Here is a 20,172-nt window from a genome sequence, read left to right on the forward strand (position 1 = left end):
CACAATACATAAAGTCTGCCTTTACATTACTACAGATTAAAAATAATGCATGGACATAATTACATATTTACAAGATATTACAAATTTTGTCGTTTGGACAACCAAACTTTAGCAATATTCTGATAAAACATCTTAAACAGAATTCTAAAACTCAAAATGCATCATAACAAACACTTATAGCCATGCTGCACACACAAACCTGCAGGCATGAGGTTTTTAGATTAGAGAAGAGTACTAAGGCTTGTGAGAATACAATTGTCCCAAGTCTTCCTCCATAATGAGTTGTGTCATACAGTTCACCAGAGTCAACTATCAAATCAGATCCCTATAAAGTGACATATTACACATGATGTCAAAACACACTGGTAGTGTGTCGTGCATCCTGAAAAACTGCACAATTTAGCTGTGGAAATGTCCTCCACCTTCAGTAGGCCACATTCCAAAGATATATACAATCCTTAGATTTTTCTTCTCCAATTCTTTTCGCACAAAAATTTCTAAAACCCTATACAACAAAACGTAATCCAATTGCTTTGAACGATTGCACACGTAAGTAGGGTTCAAAGGTAAATGTACTTGAATACAACAAATTATCATGGAGTTATTAGCAATATAAACACTGATTTGTTGTCATGCCTACAAGGTAAACCACATTTGATAAAAAGTTGAAAATCAGTATGTGGATAGGTTAACCACTATCCAAATTTTGAAGTAAATCAACTGCAAGTTATTAAAAAGTGCAAAAAGAAGATAAATTTTGAAGGCACATATCTCATGATGGCTGGACAGATTCAGTTTAAATTTAGAATAGGAGGTGTCCTGCCCCAAAAAGTTTCACAGCAAATATGGTTAGTTTTCATTCAGGCACTACCAAGATATGAATGCGTGAAAACTTTATTTTCTTGTTTCCTTTATATCCCTTCAGCCACAGCAAGAGAGGCATTAACTCCATGATAACTGAATAGCTTTTCTCCTGCTTATGACTTACAAGCTCAGCCAACTACTTGTAAAATCTGTAGCCCTATGATCATGGACCATACCACCAGAGGAAGGCAACACTAAAGGGGTACATGTTCAACCTCACATATAGCACTCCAGCTTCTTTGACTGCTCATGTTTATGATAGACTTCCTGTATAATACACACTTGTCCTACATAAATTGTTGTTCTTGGTTGCACAACACTGACACTAGTATTATGATGTGTCTTGATTAAGATAAGTAAAGGCAAGCCCTAAAGCCAACTGTAGGTCATCTTTGGGGGTTTGCAAGAAATGATATATCAGTATCAAAAAGCCAAGCTGTGATAAAAGAGTGTGCTCCCCCATCCATTTCAGGGTAGAAAAGGTTGTGAAATCAAAGGCGGCAGCTAAGAAATGGCTGCAATTACATTATTACCATATTTTATTCGGCATCAATACCATTACAGCCATTTTTTTTATTTTATTTTACTCTGGCCATTTTGGGGGCAGCATTTTTTTCACAGCTAGGTTGTTTGGGTATAGACTATCTGAACAGCACAAGTACCTGAAACCATTGTATGCGTATCAAACCACTGGATGGATTATATAACAGGTCCCAGTGATATGTAGTGCTAAAATTCCAAGACAATGAAGGTTCATGCCACAGTATCTGTGTCTGTCCAGCTGTGGTGCCAGTGTGCCACAGTGCATCTCGTAACTGATACCCAGGTCCTGTACTGGAGTCTACCACTTTCAGGTGTATTCCTGGCAGTCCATAGGGTCGGGGAGATGATCGTGTAAAAAAGCCTTGCAGACTTTTTTTCCACATACATACATAAAACTTGCTGTGGAATTGAGAATAATATCAACAGTGTACCAGCAGGAGTGAAGGACATTACCTATTATCTTGATAGCCGAATATGAAACCAGCATAATCATCATCAGGTTCAAGTTCTTGAATAATGTGAAATGAACCGGTATAGCGTACTATGTTAAATCTGTTCCTTCCAACTGCTATACCAACATCGCTGTGAATAAAAAATATTGGCAGCAAATAATTGATTAACATGAGTACCTGTTGAATACTTGTAGTATCTCTCTTCCTTGGTCACGGATAATCCAATCAGGGTCCACTTGTTCATTAACATTTCCAACCACTAATAATGTGTGCTCCACCGGGATGCTAGTCTTGTTGACATTGAGTGGAATTGTGTCAAACAAGGAGAAATTTGTTGCCGATATTCTCACATCAAGGGGACATACATCCTAAAACAACAACTGAGTCAGTGCAGTTCTGATAAAATAAGAGTCCTCATACCAAATTGTCTACTACGCCATCTCCATCTCGATCACATTCACACACATCACCTAGCCCATCACCATCTGTGTCAAGCTGATGGACAAAAATAAGTGATCAATTATATATTATAACTTGACATGTGATAAACCATCTATTTTGCACATAATCAAGAATTCTAAGTGGTTACTTTGAGACATCTGGCTATAGTGGCTAACACTTTCAAAATTTATTACATTTTTCCCACCAGAGTTGACCAGGCCTAGTCAGTGTAAGAACCACATAAATTGGCCTTGAGTACTCTAGTGATTTCATTTTGTTCCCTAGCTGGTGCCTTCTCCACTACCCTCCAGATTCCATCCATGCAGTGTGATACAATGTCATGAATAACTGTTGGCAAATTTGCTTCTTGTATTTCACATGCTCTGAAAGGTCAGGATTTATCCAGTATATTATAAAACACAAGGTTGGTAAGTTATTAGCTAAAGTTAATGATATTATTAGGCATTTCAGCATGGCTTACAAAGAAGATTTTATATGTGCGTAATAGATGTTGTATTGGGTGCTGATCTCAGAAATATATAGTTTATTGGGTTGAAATTGACTTTAAATTGGACAGTTTTGAAAACTGTAATTGCTTCTAGCTGCAAGTTTGTAACATGTACTCCTACAGGGGTGGATTTGGATTCACATGGCAGGACAAAATTAATGTAGTAGGAGTAGGAGCTAAGATAAGTGGGATACAACTGATAGAGTATACACAGCATGTTTTATCTAGGGGGTCTGGGAGTATACTCCATGCACTGAAATCTTAGCTGAACAAGCACACGCATTGTGAGACTGTAAGTCAGCCAGACATGGGGCCAAGTACATTTAAAAGTACTTAAGTAAAGTACAAGTACTTTTGAGTTTTTGAAGTATAAGTACAAGTACTCCAACTGAAATCACAAGAGTACTTAAGTAAAGTACAAGTACATACTGAAAGTACTTAGGTAAAGTACAAGTACAGTACATTTTCCTATAGCAACAGCCGTGCATAATAACTTAAGGTTGAGGTACAAACATGCAAGGTACAGTTTTTATATTCACAGAACTATTACACTGCATAATAATCATTTCTAGGTCTACTACACTCGGATTTAAATTCTTTTCCTGCAATGCTAAATAACCACTTAATTGAGATAAATAATACAAGCACTATTTTGCCACAATGGAAAGGGAAGGATGGTGTCTGACGTAGAAGGATACTATGCACTATAAATGATAATTTCTTACCACCAATTCAACAAACCCCTCATTACAGTAGTTTTAGCCTTACAGTCTCCTTCAGAAAAAAATTCAGGAATTGCAAAATATTTCATGACAGCAGGTAGTTTCAGGTTTTTGTCAACCATTCTCTTCAACTCCCAATTTAAATGACAGCATTGCTTTTATTATATAAACCAGAATTCCTATTAAACAGCTGCTTGTGGCTACATGATACATAGTAAGGTTGTACAAAGTACCAAGAGGTTGAAAACTACAACTTCATCAAATTTATTTTTATTGACGTTCACTGTGTACAAACTACAATGTTTGCAGTACTTAAAAGTACTTTAAGTACTCAAGTACTTGGCAAAAATACTTGAGTATAAGTACAAGTACACTGGGGTAATTAAGAAAGTATTTAAGTAAAGTACAAGTACTTTCAAACTTGTACTTAAGTGTACTTAAGTATAAGTACTCGTGTACTTGGCCCCATGTCTGTAAGTCACTTCATGTTGAAACAAATTAAGCATCATAATCGTCATCAGTCTTTATGTATATGAATAGCAGTGGTGATACTAAAGCTGTCATACAGAGAGCACAGCATAAATACTACATGCAGTCCCTGCTACCAGGGTTTTCACACTTGGTTAAACTCTTAGTGCAAGCACAATGAGTTGTATAGTGCAATTGAGGGAATATGAATTTATATGAGTTCTTTATCAAAAACTCCTTACAATAAGTGATTCTAAAAAGGATAGTCCTCCTCCTGGTGAAGATAAAGTTTTCTAACAGCTGAAATGTAGATTAATATTGCTGCATTTTGGTGGCTTTAGCATACAAATACTGCAATGTCCAATACATAGGCGGTGAAAACAGTGGAGGAGGGCAAGGGGGCCCATGGCCCTAAGACAATGCGATCAGCTACTCTAATAGAACAATCAACCACTCTAATAGAACAGTCACCTTTACATTTCCTTTAAAAGTTGCTAGTAGCTACTTAATTTACAAAAAATGTAGCAAAATACTCTAAATTTGGTTCTCATGGCTTCTAAATTTCTTGGAGGCAACCCCCCAGACCCCCAAGAATAACAAGCATATCTGTTGCATGTTTCAAATTCCACTGTATAAATTTCACTGTCAAAGTTGGTCCCCCTCATTCTTGGGCTTGCTCCACTGCCTCCAGTCTAATATCATTTATCAGTTGTGCCAAAAATGCTGGTTTTACAAAATCTCAGTGATCTTACTTGATCTGGATTAGACACAAGACGACAGTTGTCATCAGTGTTGTTGACCATGTCCCCATCTTGATCGACATCACACACATCACCCAAACCATCATTGTCAGTATCAAGCTATACAAATTAGGAGTAAATTGTCAAAAAGTTGGTTTTCACTGCTCACCTGGTCAGGATTGATATCAAACTGACAGTTATCAGTCCTATCATCTATTCCATCACCATCTCCATCAGTGCCTGCCTCACACTCATCGCCTACTGAGTTACCATTAATATCACGTTGTGATGGGTTGCTGGAGTTGAGACAGTTGTCACATAGGTCCCCCACACCATCACCATCTAAGTCTTCTTGTAGAGGATTATACACTTCTAGACAATTATCTGTGCCGTTCACATCATCATGAGGATTAAGAATATCATCTCCATCAATATCATCATCACACACATCACCCCTACCGTCAGAGTCTAAGTCAAACTGTAGCTGGTTTGAGACATCTGGACAATTGTCGCATACATCAGTGATGTTATCATTATCACGATCATCAGTAATATCCACAGCAGTAAAATTAATAGTGGCTAACAGTGTTGGGTTGATTGCAACAGAACAAGAATCTATGTCAAATGGTTCACAGATATCACCAATTCCATTACCATCACTGTCTTCTTGTCCAGAGTTAGGAGCTTCTGGACAATTATCAGCAGAGCAATGTATGTCTGTACAGTTCAGTCCTACATCAGGGTAGCCATCCAAGTCACTATCTACACCACAATGGACACCATCCCCAGCATACCCAAGATCACACGTGCAGGAGAACTGTTGTAGACCAGTGTAAGTGCAAGTGGCATTTACATCACAGTTGTCCTCTCCTAGGGTACAAAAGTCAAAGTTGATACACTCAGTTGAATTAATGTTCCACAGTGGAGGATTATTGCACACCCTTCTACCAGGAACAGCTGCACCATATCCAATAGGACAAACTAATACACAAACAGATAAATAATGCATTCCATTACACTCCAGAGATCCTAGTACGGGAGTACCCTGTTGGAATAGAAATAGTCATTACTGCATGTTATTATTACTACATACCAGAGGATCACATTCCAATATTACACAGGTGTTGTTGCTGACACGCTCGTGGCCTGGGGGACAGGAAATGATGCAATAAGGGACTTCTCTATTCCAAGAACCATCATCAAGACAGGTCAGCTCAAAGTTACCAATAAGATCATATCCCTCATCACATCGGAATGTGCACTGTTCAGTTGGCATGCGTCCATCACATGTGACTACCCCATTAGTGATGTGTTCTAATTGGGGGCAGAGAATTGTTGTCTCTTGAATTACACCTTCATAGGTGAATGGCATTGGAGAATTTGGAGGAAAAGTCTCTCTGGACAGCAGAGCTCCTACTGAGAAACAACCAGTCACAGGACAGCAGACCTGAAAAAAAATTATAGCTATTTATTGTTAGTTATACCGGAATGTTGATAATAAAGTTTGGCAGATGAATACTTTGGTAAACTTGTGCCTATTCAGGAAAATCTTGTAGACAGGTACTACAACATGTTTGCCAGCCTCAAACAATTCATAGCAAATTAATTTTGTCAAATGTATGCAGTCATCTAATATCAAACGATCAGTTATTACTTAACACATTACTCAACAATTAAGATCACTATAATAGCTATCTCAATGGATTCTGCAAGGAGGCTGAAACCTATATCTTGTTGCTATTAGAACTTTATAGTGACCAGGAGTCATTGAAACTCAGACCGGGTGATGACTTGATTCCACTAATCTATGCAAGACCCGCGCAAGGACCATTACAGCTTGAAATCTAGAATTGTCTTTATATCTAATCTGAAACAGCTAATCTGTGATAAAGGGCATGGCCTTCCAAAAACAGGCTAGTATGAAGAATGTGATATCAAAGGTGGTGGCAAGGAAATGGTTGCAATGCTCTTTTGGATTAGATATCATTTCTTTTTGTATTTGTATGGCTACACTGGCTTTTGTCTGTCTTTACAGATAAACAGAAGGACAGAAGAATTTAGCTGCTGAATGTTGACTGCTCTATAAAAGGATCTTGAAATACGCTGATACATGCATCTATTGTTGGTTTTCACATTATAACTCATTGATACTTAAACAGACATTACTAAAGGTTTGTACCTTGATAGTTACCTAACACACATGCAAGAAAATTCAACCAGTTTGCATAAGCAGTAGGCATGACAACAAATCACAGTGAGGCTGACTGCTCTATTAGAGTACCTCAATTGTGTGACTTACCAAAAATTGTTTTGTGGTGCTCTAATAGAGCACACATTTTTCTGAGTACTTCTAATACTAATACAATGCACACAGAATGTTCTAGAACAATCTAGAGTTTCCATGGTTAGATCTGTGATATTATTATATCTGGTGCAGTATACTGGAACTTCAAATTATAATGAGGTGAGCAACTGACAGGGCTAAGGTGGGGAAGGTCTGTTCTATGATGGTCACATTATATATCTGCATACTGATTGTTTCTGTCAGTATTTTACCCTGCAGGCATGACAAATTGCAATTGTAATTTTTGAAAATTGCTTGTAACTTCAATTAATCCGCGCACAAACTGGGAGATAAATGTGCTATATGCACCCTCCAAATTTAAAAGAATCTGATAAGTTTTTGTAAGTGATGTGAAAAGAAAAGTTAACAGAACATGAAGAAAATAAGACTAACTTTGAAGGCACGTATCTCAAAGACAACTGAACCAATTTAGCTCAAATTTGGTATGGAAGATGTACCATCCTGAGGAATGTTTCACAGAAAAAATGGACTATTTCTGTTCTGCTGTTACTGAGGCATGAATGCGTGAAAGTCGCATTTTCGTTGTTCTAGTAAATACACACTTGTCTGTCATATGCCCGGATGCATTAGTTTTCTTTGGCCACACGACACAATATTGTGTTGAAACATCATGGTGTCCAGCCCATACACTGATCACAAAGGGTCACTTTCAACTAGCGATCTACAAATATCAAATGCAGATACAATTCCTGATCACAAGATGTGTAAACACCAGTGGCTATTACTAGAAACAGCTTTGGCACACTTGTTATCCTTATAGTGTCCATTAAATTATGAAATTTTAGCTAGCTATATATACCCACCATAAATTTTCTTGAGACCTGAGGTCAGCTGTATGATTCCTGCACCTAGTAAATACTTGTCATACTTTTTTTTGTAGGTATAGCTAGGACCTGGCCAATAAGTATAAAATATTATAGTGTTTATGCATGGTAGAGAGCATACATATCAAATGACATAATACAGCAAATAACTACATGTACCTGTAGGAACAAGTCAACTCCAATATTGTTCTGCTCATTCACTGTCACCTGCAACACCTCTCCACTATACTGTACTAATATCTCAGCCATCAGTATCGGTGGCTGGTACACATGAGGAGTCAGTTGTGCTATCCCATAGCAGAGCTCTGGCTTGGCCGATGGCCACACTTGGAGGGTGGGAAACCTGATTTCATGATAGCGTAGTTTGGTAGTGTATTTGTTGATCAACTGAGCATTGGGTGGAGCCAAGCACACTCTAACACTACTGGATGTCTCAGGACACCTACAGCATTGATATATACATTGTATTACAGCTGCTGTCTTTACCTTGCTTGGTCACTAGCCATATCACAAATGATACCAGAACAGTTACTGATTTGGTCACAATGTTGCCCAGTGTAATCTGCCTCACACGTGCAATATGTTAAATTCTGTCGATTTGGTTGACAACTGCCATGTTCACATACTCCACTTGAACAAGTCGACTGCCCTATAGTTGTGGAAGAATAGATCAACTAGTATCCATATGTTAGTGTCAGTAGCAGGCTATGTATGCATGGCTTAAGCAGGCACACCCCCTAAAATCCCTACTGTTTGTACGAAATGAACTCAAGGTTTATTACACTTCATCTCATTGTTAAAAAATGTTCTTTGTAACTGAATAATTGATTGATCACCCAAGTGTTTGTTCATGTACCCTACTAGAGATGGCATCTTCTGGTGAGAATAACATACCACACGTTATAGCACTGTATAAACACGTACACTGTATAGACACACTATTTACTGACCGGTGCAAACTCCACAAGCTGCTAATAATACCAGTAGTAACCCACCGGCGGTGTGCATTACGGGCGAGCTGCGGTAACGCCTTCCTGAAGATGTATTTCGTATTGTAATTACTTCGTGCTGAATTAGATAATTACTGATTAACGTAAATATGTCGTCTCAGTCGAAGAAGCGTTCTGCTGATAGTAGTAATGAGAGCGAGAAGAAGGCGAAGGTAGAAGAAAGCCAAGAAGACAAAATTAGTATCTCTATTGATGACGATGATTTATATCTTAGCCCAGGTAAAATAGTATTCTAATAGTTTAGTACATCAGCATCATGAATCTACGATCCAGATTTAATGTAGAGAATGACATGTAAATTAAAAGCCTTCTGGTATTAGAATTTTAACCGTATGTTCAACCGTCTACTGTAACCACTACAAGATACAGTAATTCTTACAAGTTGAGACCAATGTGTCCTGTAAAACCTGTGAAAACTTCCCTTTAAATACTTCCAAGTATTCATTTTTTGTATCCCTGCTTGGAATCAGCTCCCTGAAGAAATAATGAACAGTAAAGTAAGTCAATTCCTGCTTGGAGTCAGCCCCCTCACAGCCTTCACTCTGTGAAGGTTGCATAGTAAAATGATAAATCAAGGAGATTACAAGGTGCTTGATGATGCATAACCAACCTCCTCTGGTCTCATTTAACGATAATGTAAGAATGTCACTGAAACGTCAGCGCTTAGGCAGTTGGTCTTGTAATTCAGACACTTTGGGTCGTAATTGTGCTCCGTATAATCCCCTGTACAAGTGGTCTAGAGAGCTGAACCAGAAGACATGCTGTATTGTTGTACAAATTAAATTTATTCCTGTTCTAACTGTCTAGTACTACAACTCATCAAGAAGGGCTGAAACTTTGACTCTAACATTCTGTACACTGGTGTTGGCTAGTTGCAGTTGAGTGTTGTGACTTGCATTGTAACATAGCGTTTGATGGTTTTATTGGTTCTATTGCCTGGGTCGTCTAAATTGATTATGTAACGTGATTCATGATAGAGTGTAGTCCATACTCTCTCAGGGGCGGATCCAGACTTTTAAAAAGGGGGGTTCCACTTTGGAATTGCAACTTCAGCCTAGCTGTAAGTTGAAGACCAAAGAAATAAATAAAATAAAAAAGGTCATCACCTGCTGACAATAGCTGCCCCTCACCAACTATATTTCCTTCTTTATAACTAGATACATAGCTTGCTACACTCTATTAGAATATCTCAATTTGACTGCTCTATTAGAGTATCTCGAGTAAGAGAGGCTCTTTCAAAAAGGGGTTCCATGGAACCCTTTGAACCCCCCCCCTGGATCCGCCCCTGTCTCTGGTCATACTTTCTAGGCCCTTTGTGTTGAAAGTGACTGGACCCTGCGCAAGAAAGTATGGCCTATAAATAGGGGTAGTGCTAAAAGCTGGAACGGAATGGAACTGAACCAATTAGGGCGCGCGCCAAGCAGGAAAAATCGTTTCCAACTGCCACGCAGTGACTAGAACAGGGGCGGATCCATAGTTTGGAAAGAGGGGGGGCACCTTTCTGAAAAACAGTTGAAGACCAAAAAAACTTGCTGAAAACCAGTTGAAGACCAAAAAAAAAAAAAAAAAAAAAGGTCACAACAATAATAGCTAGTTATCCTTACCAACTATATCACGTCTGTTATGTAAAATAAAATCCTATTTATAGCTTCATAGGTAAGCTACACTGCCTCATGAACATTGTGACTGCTTTATTAGAGTAATTGACTGCTCTATTAGAGTATCTCGATCTTGTATACAATTTCTTGAAGGGGGGGGGGGCATCCTGGATCCGCCATTGTAGAATCATAGATCCTTTACACACCCGGGATTGGAATCTTCTGTTTTTAACACTTCCATCCGCACCTCCTTCGACACCTTTCTACAAAGAGATCTATGAATTGATGCATCGGTAACTCGACTTTAGCGTATTAATTCTCTGTTTATGCACCTATCAATTTTAAGCCCCACTACCCCCCTCCCGGGCTTACTAGGGGATTAGTGGGGGATTTTGACCTGATTTGATCTGAAACTCTGCCCCACTAGTGGGGCATTTGACCGCTCGAAACTTTAGGCGTTTGTTTTAACTTGCAAGCTAAAGGAATTGACCTGTTTCCTAAAGTACCTTACAGCCATACTACATGGAGATTTGACCACTAGTCGTTCCCCCATGGGTGGAGAATTTGATTTTTCAAAAAGTCAAATCCCCACCATTTCCCCCACTACGCCCGGGAGGGGGTAGGTGGGGGATAACATTGATAGGTGCATTAGTGGACAGTACGGGCAATGGGTTTACTTCAGTTCGATTAACAAAGGATGGATAAGTACACAAAACAAATTGTAAGTTAAGAAGACGTTGTTTCAGGCGGGTAGAGCTAGCCAAAAGTTGTCGCCGCCATTCAAACAACAAGATTTAAACACGGAGATATGGACTAATGACTTCGCTGGTTCGATTCCTTATCCCAAGTTATACTTACGGATTGAATTTGACGCTCATAGAGTGAACAATTCCAGAGTTACAGCTAGCCAAAGTTTTAATCGCTTGGGTCTGTCAGCGAGTTTTGTCACTGTTTTTACGTCCACAATCACCTTTCCGCCTTATTCGAAGTAAAGAACAAGATTACTGTATCAAAACAACATGAAATTCACTACAGAACAATGTATCAGAGTTTTCTCTTTCCAGTCAACACCAATTTGAATTGAATTGAATTGAATTTGGTTTTAAACTCCTATATTCGGCATAGCCGTTCTTCCATATAGGAGGAGTATACACAGTACATACATACATATACATAATATATACATACATACATACATACATATATACATGTATAGTATAATATGTTACATAATAATTATTACAAAAAAAAAAAAAAAAAAAAGATGCAAACTTAAGTTTTAAAATCAGTAAGTAAATGGTGATGTATTAATTAACGGTGCGGATAGTACAGCACGTAAGTACAGCAAGTATGCGGGGATTTCTATCCCGGGGTATAAAGGATCTATGCTAGTATTGTGCTAGAGTTCATTTCCTACTTACACGCAAGCTAGAAATCGCGCTCTCGAAGTTTCTATTTAATGCCCGCCACGTGGCATGTTGTGCTCCTACCAATCCATCAAATTCTGTTTAATCCTGATGTAGAATTACTTCCTTATCATTGTAAAAGGTAAACTACTGTAGTATTTTCATGTTATAGTCGTGTCCAACTCTTTAGTAACAGCGAGGATGGTTTTCTGAAGTCTGCCAGCATGAGCAATAATTTACGAGAGTTAACCACAGTGCATGTTAGTGGCTGTGAATCATATGCTTACAGTACTTACAAAATAATAGTTTAGCAGGTTAAATGATAGTTTTTCAGCGTAGCAGTTGCAAAACGCTTTCGTGCAGTGGGCATTAAATAGATACTTTGAGCGAGCGATTTCTAGCATGCCTACAAGTAGACTTCATCACAATTCTAGTCACTATGTAATGGTAAGAAACGGTGTACAATCTGCAAAAACGATTTATTAACTTGGAGCGCGCTCCGTTCCGGCTTTTAGCACTACCCTGTAAATAGAGCTGTGCAATATTTGATTATCGAGACTTATTGAGATGGTTTATCATAGTGAATTACTTGTATATATACCTGATGGTGTAGATATACCTGATGGTGTAGATATACCTGATGGTGTAGATATACCTCTATCTCTCCTACCACTTAGGCCAGTGCTAAAACTAACATTTTCTATACTCTTCATATTGTAATTTGCTCACTTCACTGGTTACATTATTGGCAATTGACTAAAATGCATAATTTTTTAAAATTATTTAGATAATCGAGATAGGTTCAAAATGAAATATCGAGATATGTCTGCCATCGCAGGTGTGACCTTTATGGCCATTTTGCCCAGAAATTTGATCATTTCTGTCTTTATCTCCCTGAGGCATTAATTGACATGCTAAAACATGGTACCATCTTGTTGAACAAAACAACTTGGTTTTTATTTGAAGTTCTATTTTGAAGTTTTATTATCTCTGAGTTTAACTGCCCTAGGGGTATAAATTACCCATGGGGAGATAAATTATCTCTAAATTCATGGGTAATATAAATGATCCTAACTTTGGAATAAAATCACCTGTTAACTTCAAACTAAATTGTTTCGTTCAACAAGATCTTTATATTGGTACCATGTTTTAATGAGTTAATTAATGCCTCAGGGAGATAAAGACAAATGATCAAATTTCTGGGCAAAAATGGCCATAAAGGTCACCAAAGGTCAAATCTGCAATGGTACTATATCAAAAAGTTTATGTCATGGGGAGTACTACCAAGAGTTCAAAGAGTATATTATGAACTCTTGATACTACTTATGTGGAAAGTTGCATGCTTTTATGAAAAACTGCATGATTTTTGAGTTGTGCTGCTATACTATATGAGACAGTTGGTATGACCCATCATTGTGTTGTTGTTAGGTTATCATCTGAAGCTGCCAAGTCCTGGACGTACTAGTGAACGTTCAAAGGACAGTTTCCGTGGTGGCTATAGTGATACTGTAGATGATTCTGACGGATTTCAGTTAAGCAAGGACATCAGTTCTGATAGACGGAAAAGTAGAAAATATCGAAGCACTAAAGATCAAGACATAGATCAAGAGGAGCACAAGTATCGCTCGAGGGCATCTGATGACAGAAGAAGTAAAAAAGAAAAAGACCGGTCAACAGGAGAAAGAAGGAGAAGCCGAGAGAGGGATAACAGACGGAGCAATGAGCAGCAACGCAAACCCTTACCCCCCTCATCAGGTAGACAACGTCACAGTGACCAGTATAGTGATGATCGCTATAGTAACCCACGTGATGATCGTCATGGCATCCAGCGTGGTGATGAGCACAAAAGGAGGCCAGATGTGAGACATCATCCAGATAGAGAAAGGTAAGTAGTGAACTATATTCGAAGGATGAAAATATTAACTGTTTTTTTATTCTCAAAAGTGGTGGGCTCAATGTTTACTTTGGCAAAGAGTTTGACATAGAATTTTTTTTCCTCTTGACATTGCTAGTACACTTTGGAGGGAGATCAAACAAGAATTTCTGTTTAGTTTGTTACTGTTTATACCTATCCTCTCTTCAGAATGATGTATAGACCTTTTCCACTAGTTACTATATACAATTTATCGTTGTTTGAGTGTCGAGTTTTCAATCACAACTAATCTTATAGTGACTGATATAATATTGGTCAGTTAGTGGTGTATATTGCTGCGGTGATTTACTGTAGGCAGTGATTGCTGTTGAGCTTGTTTACTTGAATGTGTGAACACTTAATAGTTTTTACTATTGATTTTGTGGTACCTGCATCTGTCAAAGCACATTTGTTTTTTTTAATAGGGAGGATAGAAATTTCAGAGGAGGACGAGGTGCTGAAAGGAGGCCATCTCCACTTCCACCAAGTAAACGTCGGGACGGGCCCCACAGAACAATCAATCGCAGTCAGTCTCCACAAAACAGACGCCAGCAAAGAGATGATCACTCTCCAAGACATCATCGCAGGAGAACTCACAGCATGGAGAAGAAAGATGTGAATGTTCCATCAGAAGAAGACGAGCTGCTGGACCGGCTTGCAGTAGAGGTTGACAAAGAACTGGATAAGCGAGGAATTATAAAACCAATGATGACTGCAGTAGACATTAGCTCTTCAGATGACACTAGCTCTGATGACGTGGACCCCAGTGAGGAAGAAGAAGAAGAAGCAAAGGTGGGGGACTCACATGGTAATAATACAGAAGACGGTGAACTAGCTGACTCTGATGAAGAGACAAGTGTCTCAGAATCAGAAGATGAGGAGGAGGAGGAAGGCTCTCCTAGAGGGCCAGTGATCAAAAGCCGCCTGCTGCGTGAAGCCATTAGTGGATATGGAGAAGGAGAATCAGACCAATCAAGTTCTCCTCCAATCAAGGGATCATCAAGGCAGCCCTCACTGACACCACCTACTGTTATGCAAGAGAGCGCGACAGAAGAGAAGTCAACAACAGAGTTGCCCGCTGAAGAAGGGAAAAAAGAGGAGCCCGCTAAAGACTTACCAACTATTGACCCTAATTTACCCCCTTATTATCCTGCCCTCTATGGCTGCCGTAGTGTGGAGCAATACGAGTGGCTGAATCGGATTGAGGAAGGCACGTATGGTGTAGTGTACCGTGCAAGAGACAAGCGGACAGGTAAAACATTAATAATACTATTTGAGGATACCAGTTTCCAAAATGTTGTGTACTTTACAGGAGAGATAGTGGCTCTGAAGAAGTTGAAAATGGAGAAGGAAAAGGAAGGCTTTCCCATCACTTCTCTCAGAGAAATCAACACTCTTCTGAAATCAAATCACCCCAACATCGTAAATGTCAGGGTAAAGCATGTTCACTTGTTATTAGTTGACTGTTCTATTAGAGGTTTACTATAGGAAGTTGTATTCAGCAAAGTTGATAAGATATTTATAGTCATGGATTATGTTGAGCATGATCTCAAGTCATTGATGGAAACCATGAAGCAACCATTTCTCGAAGGTACAATTTTCCAATTATTGCTCACCTTATACTGTTTGTTGCTATGACAAACTACAGGTGAGGTGAAGACTTTGTTAAGACAATTGTTGAGTGCAGTAGCGCATATGCATGAAAACTGGATGCTCCACAGAGACATCAAGACCTCAAATTTATTGCTTGGCCATGATGGAGTTCTTAGAGTGAGTTACTATATTTAACGCTGGGAATTAAGATTATCTTGTGGTAACAAGAGTCTAAGCTTTTGTCTTGAGTGTCTTCATCAGCTCATGAGCTTCTATAAATGATGAATAGAATCAATATAGTTTGAAACATTTATGTTTCTGTTTTAATTTCTTAGATTGGTGATTTTGGATTGGCTCGTGAGTACGGTTCTCCATTGAAGCCATATACTCCAGTTGTAGTTACTTTATGGTATCGAGCCCCCGAGTTGTTACTAGGAGCAAAGGTGGGCAGTAGATAAAGTAATGAATTCATACCATTTGTACATGTTCATTAGGAATACTCCACAGCAGTTGACATGTGGTCTGTTGGGTGTGTGTTTGCTGAGCTGCTCCTTCACAAGGCATTGTTCAAAGGCCGGTCAGAAATTGACCAGTTAAACCAGATTTTCAAGGAGTTGGGTACCCCCAATGACAAGATATGGCCTGGATATAGTAAACTACCTGCTGTGAAGAAGGTTTGTGTGTGTATGTGCCTGCGTGTGTGCATGTGTGTAGGAAAGAGTTGGCTTTGTGGCACTAAGCACACAGCAGTGTAGACCTCTTTTAAGAGTTATGCTGTCCCTACTGTCTGTGAGTAAATTACTACACAACAATATGTCACCATAATGGCAGTCTGTGTAGACAGTACATCTAACTGGAGGAGTATTTAGCAATGTAGTGGTGAAATAAGTGAAATAATTGGTGACCTGGTGGCACCATAGTGACCATACTGTGTAAGCTAGCTAGCTTATTCCTAGTATTTTAGAAAAGAATTGTTACAGTTTTTTTGACTGTTATTTTTCTTATCATGTAAATTTCCCCCTCTTTTAGAGGTCATACGTTAATAAATTTCTTTACTTTCACTAGCAGTTATTTGTTAGAACATGGCATGCATAGTATGCTTTGATCTTTGATATTTAATGAGGTTTCTAATATCACTAAGAAACCTGGTAGGAGGTTTCTAACTAACTTTATTAGAAACCTGCAGACAATTGATAAAGCTCACTATGCAAGGGTATTTGATTTGTATTTAAAACCTAGGTCATGGTGTGTTAGATGTGATTGTGGGTTCTAATGAAAATGTAAGAAAAATGCTAAAAAAGGTACAAGAATCACTGTAGACAAACGTGCCCATTCATACATGACACATCAGTGAATGTTAATGTTAATGGTACAATTAGTTGCACCAACAAGGTTAATCCCTGAAGCCATGTTCTCTTGATTTTCACTCTTGTCTGGCTTGTCATGCTGCTTAACCTTCTCATCTGGTGATACTTTCAAATCTTGATCCTTAGTGGTAGTAACAGTACCATTTAGCACATCTGATGTTACAGTCCGCAATTTCTCACCAACCCGCTTATAAGCCCTCACAGCATTAGATGAGTGCCCCGTCCTTTGCATAATAAGTTGCTCATCTACTTTGGCTTCAAACAATCTGGTTGCATTTGTGGCGCGAAGTGAGTGGTTGGTAAACTTTCCCTCAATTCCTGCTGCTACACACAATCTGCGAACAGTTTGCTGTAATGAATTATGCCCAATAGGTATTTTGTGATACCAACATTGTTCAGTTGGTTTAGCAAGTGGCTTTAGATAAAGTGCTCCATCTGGACGATCTTCTGGACACTTTGACATGTATAACTTGTAGAGCCTGACTAAACAACGTTCTGGATTATCATCATTAGCATACTGAACCACTTGCTTTTGCTCCCGCCTGCGGTGTACAAGACCTCCTTGATTTGCTTTAGACACGTCTTCTGTGTACATTACATAAGCCCGTCCATTAGTAGGTTCAAACAGCTGGATCTGTGAAGGATAATACCTCAATCTTCTATGCTCCACACCACTTCGTAATGCAAAGTAAAAACCTATATAATATATCAATGTGTTTAGTAGCTGTTGTGGATATTTATCTCCAAGTAACCCCTGTTTCCACAAAGTATCTTCATGCTCCTCAGTAAGTATTTCAGCTTTTTTCACTTGATAGTTGCCAGTAGATTTCAGTTCTTTCATGCGTGCATCTAAAGTAGCACGAAACTGACAAAACATAGGATCAGCTAGTATATTTACATCAGCTCTATCTACTTCTCTTAACAAACGTAATAGTGCACAGCATATCTGATAAAGAGTATCAGGTGAGTATGGCCTACCATCTTTTCGTCTCACTTCAAGTACGAACTTCCCTAACCAAAAATTCATAGCTTGTTTCGACATTTTACAGAAATCCTCAAGTAGCTTGTGCTCCTTTTCCTCAGGCTCAACACATGAACACTGCAAACGATATTGAACCCACTCTCACCATATATTCCCCACCCATTTGTTCTGGTCTTGTGTTTTGACTGGTATTCCACGTTTCCTTGCTTCCTCAACTTCCTTGGATGTTTTTGGTGACCCATATCGTACACTACCTCTATTAACCACTCCACTAGTCTCGCTAACAGTTTCATTTTTACTACCTTCCTCAAACAATGTTGGTTGAGGTCCACCATCAGTCAGGTGACGCAGCGGAGATTGTTTGCCTTCGAAATGCTGTGATGCAAGAAGAAGAATGTCATCAGTAACTTAATTGGGAAATTCTTCCTTAGTAATTTCTACAGACGAACAGTTGTTCAACTCTCGCTCAAACTGCTGTGATGCAAGCAGAAGGAGGTCGTCGGCTACGCGGTCAGGAAACAGTTCCTTAGCCACTTGTGAGTGAATTATCGACGTCTTCTTGACTTCAACACCTGTGCAGTTAAACTTTTCACAGTTAATAACCATGCAACAGAATGCTTACTTGTATTCTGCTGGCTCACAAAAGTTCGCACCTTGGTTCGCACCTCAATATCAGTTTCACCATCGCTGCTAGATTCAGATTCACTTTCCCAAGGTTCTCCCAACCCGAGTTTAAATCATTTAGGGCATTTCCAACCTGGAGGAGGCTTCATAGGTTGAAACGGCTTGAACTTCAACTGTCCCGCCATTTTGAAAATAACTACGATTTCAAAACGTTTATCACACCCACAATCATAAGCAGATCACCGTCACAAGGTTTTAAATACATTTTGCAATGTTAATAAACCGAGCCATGTTCTAAGTCGGTTAGGAACCACGCCCTCGGCTCTTCGTGTTTTAGAAACCTCGCTTCGCTCGGTTTCTAAAGCCACGAAGAGCCTCAGTCTAGGTTCCTAACCTATACAAATTTAATTGATCCTAACTGGGCTGGCTTTGTGTGCTAAAGGAAAACCTTTTAATAAGGACAACATGTAGTGGTCTTACAGTGTCCGTTATAGATAGGTTTCACAGTTTCACTGTAGAGCTGCTAATCATGTATGGTTGATAATAATCAGCTAGATTCAATACCAGTGTTGTGGTAATGCTCCTGGTCATTCACATCTGATGTTTTCATGGTTTGTAGGTTTCATTTAAGGAGCAACCTTTTAACAACCTGCGTAAGAAGTTTCCATATTTGACACAGAGTGGCTTTGATCTACTGAACAGGTAAACAAGTCGGTAAGTCATGAGACAATAAGATGTTATCGTTGTTGGTGCCACAGGTTTTTAACGTATGATCCAAAGAAACGTATTTCAGCAGACGTTTCCCTGAATCATGAGTACTTCAAGGTAAGCCATGTTGGTTTAGTGTTGTTCAGTTTACATATTGAGTATGGTTATATGCAGTGAGTATGGTTATATGCAGTGAGTATGGTTGTATGCAGTGAGTATGGTTGTATGCAGTGGAATCCCCCCCCCCAAAAAGGACACCCGATGCCATAATCAGGACACTTATCTATGCAAAACATTTAGACCCCTGAAATCACGGCACTTATTGTTAACGAGGATGGTCCCAAGGTATCCAAATTAGCTGCTGCCTCAATGATTATCATTATAAAGTAGTGGTCTGATCACCATGGTGATGAAGACTATTGTACACAATGAGAGGCACTGATACTATTGTATATACTCTGTTGTCTATATACCAGTTTTCTTTCCAAGTATAATGTGATCATTAATTTGGTGATACCATAGTGGTTAGGCCACATTATCATATTCATTTATTGTTACAGGAAACTCCATTACCAGTTGACCCTAGCATGTTCCCAACATGGCCGGCCAAAAGTGAGCTAGCCACGTTGAAGAAGGATAAAGTGAAGGAGAAGAGTCCTTCTGCACCTGAAGGAGGTGCATTTCACCAAAACCAGGTAATGTCAAAATTGTTTACCTACTCTCCCAGTCATCATGGTTTTCCTGTAGGAAGATGATCTAGCTGGAGGGTTTAGACTGACGACTGCTGTACAAGGACAGGCTGCTGTTGGACAAGGATTCAGCTTAAAATTCTGACTATCCAAAATACATGCATGTACCACACTCAACATTAATTTTGTTATTAAAATTATATTCAATGTAGTCTGATATGAAACAAATCGTCAAAATTGTCAGCTATGTACTGATCGGTGCACATCCTGTGGAACATATGATAGGTACCATAATATATATTTTATGAACTCTTGATGCCATCTGTCTTGCTAGTTTTCTTCCTGTGCTCAATAGA

General features: G+C 39.0%; 3 protein-coding genes across 6 annotated transcripts in view; 1 reads left to right on the plus strand and 2 right to left on the minus strand.

The window, feature by feature from the left end:
* The window catches only part of LOC136242493 (thrombospondin-2-like), an 18,255-nt gene extending 5,571 nt beyond the window's left edge, over nucleotides 1–12,684 (minus strand). For 2 of the 4 annotated variants that reach the window (XR_010694554.1, XM_066033922.1), the window contains exons 1-11: nucleotides 12,561–12,684; nucleotides 8,414–8,576; nucleotides 8,087–8,369; nucleotides 5,832–6,185; nucleotides 4,908–5,783; nucleotides 4,751–4,858; nucleotides 2,280–2,354; nucleotides 2,037–2,227; nucleotides 1,861–1,989; nucleotides 1,527–1,806; nucleotides 200–325 (exon numbers count right to left, since the gene is read on the minus strand). Coding sequence is in view for 3 of the 4 variants with exons in the window: in XM_066033922.1 (XP_065889994.1) it covers nucleotides 200–325; nucleotides 1,527–1,806; nucleotides 1,861–1,989; nucleotides 2,037–2,227; nucleotides 2,280–2,354; nucleotides 4,751–4,858; nucleotides 4,908–5,783; nucleotides 5,832–6,185; nucleotides 8,087–8,369; nucleotides 8,414–8,576; nucleotides 12,561–12,654 (2,679 nt within the window). In the remaining variant the exon portion in view is untranslated. Of the gene's footprint in view, nucleotides 1–199; nucleotides 326–1,526; nucleotides 1,807–1,860; nucleotides 1,990–2,036; nucleotides 2,228–2,279; nucleotides 2,355–4,750; nucleotides 4,859–4,907; nucleotides 5,784–5,831; nucleotides 6,186–8,086; nucleotides 8,370–8,413; nucleotides 8,577–8,877; nucleotides 9,005–12,560 lie in introns of those variants that run through there. The other 2 variants (XM_066033923.1, XM_066033924.1) reach the window with 2 other exon arrangements.
* On the plus strand, nucleotides 8,979–20,044 carry LOC136242513 (cyclin-dependent kinase 11B-like). Its single transcript, XM_066033950.1, has 12 exons — nucleotides 8,979–9,156; nucleotides 13,370–13,826; nucleotides 14,279–15,105; nucleotides 15,166–15,287; nucleotides 15,342–15,444; nucleotides 15,502–15,623; nucleotides 15,782–15,889; nucleotides 15,941–16,120; nucleotides 19,039–19,121; nucleotides 19,178–19,244; nucleotides 19,688–19,822; nucleotides 19,875–20,044. The coding sequence occupies exons 1-12, from the start codon at nucleotides 9,027–9,029 to the stop codon at nucleotides 19,959–19,961; spliced, it is 2,421 nt and encodes an 806-aa protein (XP_065890022.1). The 5' UTR covers nucleotides 8,979–9,026; the 3' UTR covers nucleotides 19,962–20,044.
* Nucleotides 16,794–18,132, minus strand: LOC136243348 (zinc finger MYM-type protein 2-like). Its single transcript, XM_066034868.1, has one exon. It carries the CDS (start codon nucleotides 17,853–17,855, stop codon nucleotides 16,794–16,796), a length of 1,062 nt encoding a protein of 353 aa, XP_065890940.1. The 5' UTR covers nucleotides 17,856–18,132.
* Nucleotides 20,045–20,172: the final 128 nt, after the last annotated feature.

Source organism: Dysidea avara, chromosome 13, assembly GCF_963678975.1.
Source record: "Dysidea avara chromosome 13, odDysAvar1.4, whole genome shotgun sequence".
In the NCBI taxonomy this organism is placed as follows: domain Eukaryota; kingdom Metazoa; phylum Porifera; class Demospongiae; order Dictyoceratida; family Dysideidae; genus Dysidea; species Dysidea avara.